Genomic DNA, 8,840 nt, shown 5'->3' with positions numbered 1-8,840 from the left:
GTGTTCCTTCCCCATAAATGTTACTGAATGACGTGGATAGTTTCTCTACTTTCTGTTTCGATTTGGCCACGTACACGTACAACCCCACGTTTCCTCTTTTCACTGGCTTGGCCACGCTGTGTCTCAAACACCAGCATGTGTCCCAGCCCTGATCCTCTCCCCTGGGGCTCCCATGTCACAGAGCTTCCCCCTGGCATCCTAAGGTTGGGGGAGATTGGGGCGGTCCTGACATAAGACCCCCTTTGCAGACTTGGACACATGGACACACCAAGTCACAGAGACCCTGAGTAGTCACCACTGTGAAAATGAGACCAGGAGGTGAGCGCTTCTCTGGCGGGGGGCAGCCAGCCCCTGCCTACCTGGCCTGCTGCACAGGGCACCTGTCCGGGTTGCCTAGAAACACCTGTCGCAGGACGCTGGGGCTCAGGAAGTCCACGAGGTTGACCAGGGCTCTGGGCACCTAAGGGCAAGGCTGCAGGTGAGAGAGGGGCTCTGGGAGCTTCTTCCTCAAGCTGCCTTAGGGCCCTGAGAAGTGACTCTCTACAGAGCTCTGGCTCACATTTTCCTGAGTAGAGTTTTGGGAAGGCGTCAACACAGGGTCACTGTGTCGGGCCCTGCAGGCTCTGCTGCCCGCTGCGGGCTGCGACATGAGTGGCACCTCCTGGCATGGGACAATATGGTGCACCTGAGTCTAAATGCTGACAGTTCGGCTCCACTCAGCCGTCAGTTAGTGAGCTTCCAATCTGCTGAGCTAGGTGCCCTATTTGCCATTTCCCTCTAGCCCAACATGGACCAGCTCTGCTGAGCAGGCCTGGGGACTCGGCCACCCTGAGGAGCACATGGTAGTTGGAGGGCTCCCCCTGGGCAGCTGGAACAGCTTGTCTGTGTCAGGGGGTGGAAAGTGAACAAGCTCTTGGGAGCAGGACCAGAGAAGGGTTGCTCTAGATACAGCCTATGGCTCAGTGCGCAGGGCCCAGCCTGGGAGCCACCCTGCTGTGGCTGCCACGGTAGGTCTCAGGTGCTGGGGGATGGGGGAGACAATGAGCACACCAGCTGCCTTCTCTTCAAGCCTGAGATCCTCCTGTGCTGATTCCAAATGGAGGTAGGCCCCAAACTCTGGAAAGGGAAGGCGCCCATGCCCTTGGCTGTCTCCTTCAGGGGAGGGGGTAGCTCGCCTTCTTTCCCCCATCCACACTCCCCCCTCCCACATGCTTGAGCTGTGTCCAGCTTGTCGGAGCCTCCACCCACCTCTCTATGTAGGATGTCCAAGGCGTTGCGGAGATGGTCAAAAAAGTTGGCTGCAGAATACAGATTCTAGGAAGACACAGGAGGAAGAGGAGGAGCTACCTCGGGAGAGGGGGCACTGGGGCAGCTGAAGGCCCCCCTCTGGCTCCAGCCCCAGGACCTCTTCTCCCTCTGGCTTCTGGCTGGGACCAGCTCATCATGTCAGAACCTGAGCGGTTGATTACTCGCTATTCACAAAGATGGGCCAGCCAGAAGACCGGAACCTTCAGCCAGGGCTTTCGTTTAGTAGGAGCTGAACGTGCGGGTCCTCCTTCCCACAGCCGGGGTTTCTGGTTTCTCCACTTCCTGAATTCTCAGGAATTTTAAGAGGGGACTAGAAGCCCCATATTTGCCACCTGCTACCTCGCACCCCCTGGGACATGGAGGTGGGTGGGGCCAGAAAGCTGAGGGTCATGGGGTAAGTGGAGGCACACGCACGCAGGCGTATTTGGACAATCCTAGGGTTGGTTCTAGGGACTAGTCTCAAAGGGGACCTCCAAGGCCTCCCGGTCAATGTCAGGAGCAATGAGTAGGCCTGGCTGTCCGACCTCCCCTCTCCGTACCGAATCTGTGCAGTAATCACATAAGTCACTGCCTCCAATCAGCACCGTGATAATCTTCCAGTCCTCGTGGAAATTCACTCTCTACAAGGAGGAGGAAAATGCTTGATGATTTCCAACCAATAAACAATGCCACAGCCCTAGGAAGTTCATTCAACCCTCTAAGACTTCCTTGCCCACTCAAAATAATAGAATCAGGATCTCTCTCTTTCAGCTCTCAGAGCTGAAAGAATTTTAGAAGCTTATTTATGGACACAGAACCTTAGCATCAGGAGGGACATTCAAGATCATTGTGATCAGGGACAGCCCACCCCCCACGGCCATGGACATAATTTCCAGGGCCTCAGACTCGGACCGTCCTATCACTGCTTGAATGCCTCTGTAGTGACAGTGGCTCACTGTTTCCATGGTAGACCATTCCATTTGGGGACATCAGTGGGTTAGAAAATTAGTGTTTAAAAATAACTGTAAGTCCGACTCACGTGGTCATCTTTCATCCTCTGTACCAGAGTCTGGACTTGGCTCATAAGTTCCCTGAGAAGGAGAGGAAATCAGTCCTATGGGAGAATAGTGCCTGGATTTTTCCTCCTAAAGGGCCTGAACTGGAGGTTTCCATGGCATTATCCCCATTGCCCGAATTGCCAGAGACCCTGAGGCTCACAGACAAGGAGCTACTTGCCTGTTCTGGAGAGTTATTACAACAAATAACCCTTTGAAAAGCGAACTGTCTGTCCTAAAGCTGCAGTCAAGGGTACTCTCAATTGTATTTGTTACTCGTGGTCTCCTTTCTAGAACTCCACATGCAATGTGTCTTTTAGGATTCCATGCTGGGAAACCATTTGTCTCCTTTGAAGGACTGGTATAGATCATGAAAATAGATCTATGAAGGTTTTAGCATGCTTCCCCTCCCCCCCCACCCCCCCCCCCCCCGGGCTGCCAGGAAGCTGAGAGTTTGATGTTCAAGCATAAGAACTGCAAAAATGCTCAACTTGACCCACTTGCTTCTCCCCTACCCCCCCCACCTGACCAGTGGCTGTGATTTTTCTCACTTACGTACATGTTACTTGTGTTATTTTTTCAGTAAACTTAGCCAGACACTTCTTTTAGAAAGAGGTGGGGAATAAATATACACTGTTACATGCTTGGGTTTATAATTCATGGAAAGACTAGATCTCAAGCATCCCGGGCTCCCCACTAGTTTTTTTCAGGCCCCTGTTACAGGTCTGGGTGAGATGGATCCACAGCACGGTGATTTCCTGGGACCTGCTGGTGGGTCCATCTGTCCCCAGATGTTTCAACTGCCAGGAAGAGTCTTCCCAGGCTGGATGAGCTGGTTGGAAGGCCATGCCCATCAGCTAGAAGGGCGTGGGCCCGAGCTGGAAGGTGACAGTGTGTTGGAGGGCCAGATGGCCGGGCCAGGAGCAAGGAAAGCCGGGCTGCTGGGGCCACTAGGAGCCGGGTGAGGGGCCTCCTGAGACCACTCTGGGGGGCCGAGCAGTCCTGCTTCAGCTGCCTCTGGCTTCTCAACGGCATTTCCTACTGGCTCCAGAGCGGGGCTAGGGACAGGCCATGACGTGTTGTCCCAGGAGCCTCCACGGCTGGAGATTCCGGCTTGTCCATTCGTTTCTTCACACTCCTTGATCTTTCAGGGGAACTGCCACTTGTGAGGCTTTGGAGAGAGTGAATCTCTCTAGCACCATTATGCCGCGGTGAGTATTAAAACTTGGATAAGTTTAGTCTGTTAGTTGCATGATTAGAACATGTGGCCCAAGAAGCAAAGTCAGGAGTTCAGCCTCTGGGGCCATGGTTTCTGTCCCAGCTCCAGCCTCTCGGGCCTCCCTGCTGCAGCCTTAGTCACAGGGGCAGCCAGGGAAGAGAGAGGCTGAAGACCCCTCAGGTCATTACTGCAAATGGAGAACTGTCCCCTTGGCACACGGAGGTCAGGATTACAATCTTAAAGGGCACTGCCTGCCTCCCACTCTCTGCCCCATGGGCCCCCCCCCCCAACGCCGTACTCAGCCTTTGCTCCAGGAACAGCCCGATTGAGGAAGGCATTTGTGTCGTTGGCGGCACCCGTGCCCACCGCGTAGCCCGTGAGATTTCTGTTAAACTTCCGGAGGATATCTGGAAGAGGAGGGCATGAACGGGTCACAGAGCTTAAGAGGGAGGGGTATCCCCTCTGCTCTAGGCTCCCCAGAGGGGGTCCTGTAGCCACCTTTGTGCAGACAGACAGGGAGGGGGAGGGTGTGCCTGGCAGGAGTTGGGGCGCTCTGAGCGGAAATGACACGGTCATTTGACACGGTCCCCTCCTTTCCTTCCCTCATTCCCTCTTTCCTTCCTTCCTTTCCTCCCTCCCTCTCTACTTCCCTCCCTTCCTCCCACTCTCCCGTCCGCCCTTCCTTTCTTCACAGTGCAGGGAATGTTCGTGATCTTATTGGATTGTCTCTGCACCCTCCGGGCCAGCTGAAAAAACCCGAGGCTCAGAATGTTTGGTGACTTGCTCTAGGTCACTTGGCAAGCACAGAGAAGAGCCAGGGCTTGAACCCAAGCCTCAGGGCTCCAAATAGAGGGTTTAGGACACCCCCTTCAGCTACCTCTCCATGGGCCTCTCCTCCTACGCGATGGCAGTATGCAAAGATGACTTCCTCCTTTCTCAGCTGAGGGGTATTCTCAGGAAGCCAGGGGTCAGGTGGAACCAGTGAGCAGACTCAAGCCCCTGGCGGTTACTTACTCGGTAAGGTGGTCACTGTCTCCAGGGAGTCGTCCCCGCCTGAACTGTAGGGAGTGAGCAAACCAGTGAGAGAGAGTGAATCAATACTTAGGCTTTCTGAAAGAGCGCCCCACCTTTCTTAGCACTCACGCCATCAGCAGCTGTAAGATGTGCCAGACCCATTGGTCGCTGTGTTGGAGAAACCCTGAGAAAAGTCTGAATTCCCCAAAGGGTTGGTTCCCCCCCAAAACCAGGATTTGAAGGCAAAAAAGGGCTGTTTCTTTTTTCCACCAAATCGGGACAGAAAGCACTTAGCTGAGCATATGCTACGTGCCCAGCATGTCCTAGATTCTCTACATTAGATACCCAACACCTCCCAACAAAACAAGCTTTTGATACAGACACAGTTATCCCCACTTTACAGAGGAGGTACAGAGGGGTCAGAGGTGCAGAGGGGTCAATTAACTTTTGAAAGGTAACTAAAAACCAGCTTGAGCTGCAAGTCTTTGGAAAATGGATTGGCTCTTCTCTGCCCAGTGGGGGCGGTAAACCCCGCTGGGAGGTTCACGGGGTAGCCTCTCATGGCTTCCAATGCCCAATCTGATTTTATCTACTTGAATGTAGTTCCATGGTGTTCCATCTAACCTCAAGACACACTCAAAATTACATTTCCTTTCATGCATTTAAATTGAATATATGTGGGAGGCCAGGAGAGAAGTATTTCTATTTTGACAAAGTCCAGTGTTCACATGTACTGTATTTACTGTTTTGTTTTTTCCCCCCTGCACTTCCCTCCTCAATGCCAGCACATTATTCCAAGCCAATAGATTCTGAGAACATAGTGTTAGCATCCAGCCCACCAGTATAGACTTCCAAAGGACAGGCCATGAATCAAAGTCATGGCTGTTCTTCCTTCAAGGAATTGCTTGGGATGAAGAAGACTATTTCATATGAGGGTGGTCAAGTCAGGGGCTCGGCAGCCTCAGGTCACAGAAAGAAAGAAGCCATGTGAGCCCTGCCCTCTGTCTCACTCAGGTATCTCTCTCCTGTCTCCCATCCGATAGCTGAACCTAATGTGGTTGGACCTTTGTTCCAGCTTCTGATTCTACTCCAACTGTGCATGAAGCTAACAGCTTCAGCTGCTACCCGATCCTTCTTTCTTTTGACAAAAAGCATTTACTCAGAACACTTTACAGGAAATCAGAAATCCATATACCTCCTCCAATCATGCCTCCTTTTCTTCTTCAATAAACATATAAACACAAGCGCAGAGATATACCTAAACACACCCATCAAGTACTTCCTATTGTAATTTCTTGTCTAAAAGTATCTTTGTTATAAAACAAGTGCCGTAGTTGATCAAGACGAACAGGCTACAGAAGTCTCTGAGTGCACATTTCTAGGAGAAAGAGAATTACACAAATAAATATGGACGAACAAAAATATTTAAGTCCTCATTTTGATCAGATTTATGTGACACATGAAAGAAAAGAGACCAGTACGAAACAGCTAGTTAGTGTGAGATCCTCCCGATTAATGTAATTTATATTAAACCATGAGTTCAAAGGCTGGGTTTTGTTCGTCTTTTGTCACCCACGGTGCACAGAGAATTACAGAGTAGACGCTCAATGACATTTGTAGAAGGAGTTTCAGTGAGATTGAACACCTAATTTTTAAAAAAGCATTTTTTTGGGGGGGAAGCAAATTTTATTTTGGTTCTTTGATACCAAATAAGCGAATTTATTTCAACTGAAGAAAAAGCAATGCTCTAAAGACCTCTGGGCCTGCCACACAGTTAAGCTAGCCAAAGCCGGCACCTGTCCCTGCTATATGGTTCTCTCAGGTTAAGGGGCTTTGGAAATAGTCATGGCCAAGCCTCAGCCTGCAGGTCCTGCCCACAGCAACCTACCTCCCGAGAATTCTGGGTCATCTTCCCTGTCTGACTCTATGAGGCCCCCTCTATCCACTTTGTCTCCTTGGAGGAAGAGGCTCAAATTACATTCTTCATTTACCTGGAGCCACGCACTGCCTATTGTTTCCAAACCCGAAGCTTAATGGCTTCAGAAAATTGCTTTTCTCGGGTCAGCCTACTACATGGACATTATCCAGAGGATGCTGATAGGCTTTGTGAACAAAGAAAGGATGCTGAGATTAAGAGAAACATTGGGTTAAACAGATAATTTAAACACATTTCTTCATTGCAGGGCTTCTCAGAGCCTTTAATACGCTAACATGTATGTGAGTTCTCCACCAGAAGGATATAGTGGGTAGTGTTCCCTCCCCGATATAAAGAATTTTGCCCTTTTCAGGAACCTGTAGGGGGTTGGTGTTCCATGGAACACTCTTTGGGAAACATTAGTCTATTTTACCCAAGAGTCAAACCCAAAACTCAGGCTCTGACCCAGAGTTTCCATCATTAACACAGGTGGATCTGAAACATTTAGAACAAAGGGTTTAAAGGCTTTAGACTAGAACCAGAAGATTGAAACATCAGGCCACACCTGGCCTCCCCTATAGGGAGAAATAGAGCAATGGCTGAATGTTTCCATTGCTACAGAGAAACATTTAGCAGAAGATTGCCTGTTTGTATCTGAATCCCAGGAATCTGTCCACTGGGACTGGTAGGTGGGACACACCTCCTTGCTTCCCCACCCTGCACCGGCTTACGGTTTCCCACACTACGGCCTGAAGCCACTGCCTTCCAGAGCCAAGACTGAGTGAGGCTGCCCCCAGCTCACGCCGTTTCTGGATTGGATGTCCTAAGCTCTGCTTGCTTTCTTCCCCTCTGGCTTTTCTTTTTCTCGCAGCCTCAGTAACATTTGAGGCACGGCGGTCAGGAGGCGAGGCTCTGTTCTGTTCTGCACAGCCCATTAGAGGCCCTCTACCCAGCTAGGGGGATGGGGAAAGGTGGGGGCTCCGGGGAGCCGGGAGGCATTTACCACAGTGGCCGGTGTCCTCCTTCCACCCACGCCCGGGGTCTTCCCTGCCTCGCTCCCACCCAGGCAAACCTTCCCCTCTGGGGCTGTCCTCAGGCTGGACCAGAGAACTGCCATCGCCTCAACTGTCCCCACCCTGTTCCCTCTCACTTTTCTGGAAGAAACGTTCCATCTGAATTCAGGGGGCAGAAAAAGGGAGGAGGCAAGCGTGTGGAGTGGCTGCAAAACTTCTTAGCACTCTGCCCTCTCCTGGCTGGCCTCCTTCTAGTCCTAGTCGTTTGGAATTCCGAGCTAATTGCCAGTTACCGTGAAACATACATAAACACGAGCTTCTTTGGGAAAGAAAGAACCCGGAGAACACCCACCCACATCCAACCACTCACCTGACTCACCCGCGCTTTTCTACCTCCCGTCTGGAATGCCCATTCTCATCTATCTAATGGCTAATCTGTCAATTCCCACCTTCTCTGGGAGCTTTCCTACTCCCTCTTCTCTATTTCTGCAGCCCTCAGTATCTCTTACTTTCAAGCCACACCTGCCCATCGAGCAGGAGCATTTGGCAGTGCTTCCCGTCCCCCCTTCGCCCACAGGTCTCAGTGCCTAGTCGGGTGCAGGCACACGGGGAGGGCTCGGGGCTAGTGAGTCTTTGTCCTTTCCTCCCGAAGTGCTCTGTTGCATTTCAGAGTTTTCTGGACAGATGTGGACATATATGTGAAGGCAGAGGTGTGAGTATAGAACGACATGAATAAATACATAGAGACAGCAAACAGACGGAGATCTCCACGTGTGCATAGCCATGTAAACAGGCAGGTGAAGACTCAGAGATTTGGTGCTTTTCAGGTGCATTTCATGTTGGATTTGCTGACCCAGGAGTCTGACAAGAACCCTGGTTTTCTTTTTCTGCACAATTAAAGAAAAAAAAAGTTATCAACAATAAAATATCCTTTCCACTCATCACATGGTCACATTTTGCAGAAACACATCGGTTTTCCTTCTGAAAGCCCCTTCCGGACCTGGTTCTTGCTCTTCAGTATTTACACATTTACAAGAGACAACCCCCTCACCCAATTTCTGGGGGTGAGCCTAGGGCGGGAGGGGGTGAAGGGTTAACATTACCTATATGACAGTCCCCGATACTGAGTGGTGACATCAGAAAGGTCATCTGGTTTGGAACCAATTCCATTGCCAGCCTTTGAAAACACACCAAAGTCCATAGGAAAGTGAGTAAGTCAGAGGAAAGGGATATGGGCAGTTCCTAACACACTCATCATGTGGTGTGAGCAGACCCTGGACTGGGAGTCAGAGACCAGGCTTGCGTTCTGCCACACTCCTTTCCAGCCATAGGCCTTC

The 8,840-nt window shown here is 51.0% G+C and overlaps 1 protein-coding gene across 6 annotated transcripts in view; it reads right to left on the bottom strand.

Moving 5' to 3' along the window:
• The window catches only part of PLB1 (phospholipase B1), a 125,822-nt gene that overhangs the window by 33,666 nt on the left and 83,316 nt on the right, over window positions 1–8,840 (bottom strand). For all 6 annotated transcript variants that reach the window (XR_015768917.1, XM_088026380.1, XM_088026379.1 and 3 more), the window contains exons 33-39: window positions 8,607–8,680; window positions 4,576–4,619; window positions 3,860–3,968; window positions 2,327–2,378; window positions 1,848–1,928; window positions 1,249–1,314; window positions 360–460 (exon numbers count right to left, since the gene is read on the bottom strand). Coding sequence is in view for 5 of the 6 variants with exons in the window: in XM_088026380.1 (XP_087882506.1) it covers window positions 360–460; window positions 1,249–1,314; window positions 1,848–1,928; window positions 2,327–2,378; window positions 3,860–3,968; window positions 4,576–4,619; window positions 8,607–8,680 (527 nt within the window). In the remaining variant the exon portion in view is untranslated. The remainder of the gene's footprint in view (window positions 1–359; window positions 461–1,248; window positions 1,315–1,847; window positions 1,929–2,326; window positions 2,379–3,859; window positions 3,969–4,575; window positions 4,620–8,606; window positions 8,681–8,840) is intronic.

This window comes from Eumetopias jubatus, unplaced genomic scaffold (assembly GCF_037043125.1).
Source record: "Eumetopias jubatus isolate StellerSeaLion01/CBP00866 unplaced genomic scaffold, mEumJub1_p1.0 scaffold_9, whole genome shotgun sequence".
Lineage (NCBI taxonomy): Eukaryota > Metazoa > Chordata > Mammalia > Carnivora > Otariidae > Eumetopias > Eumetopias jubatus.
This window is presented reverse-complemented; position numbering and strand designations above follow the sequence as displayed.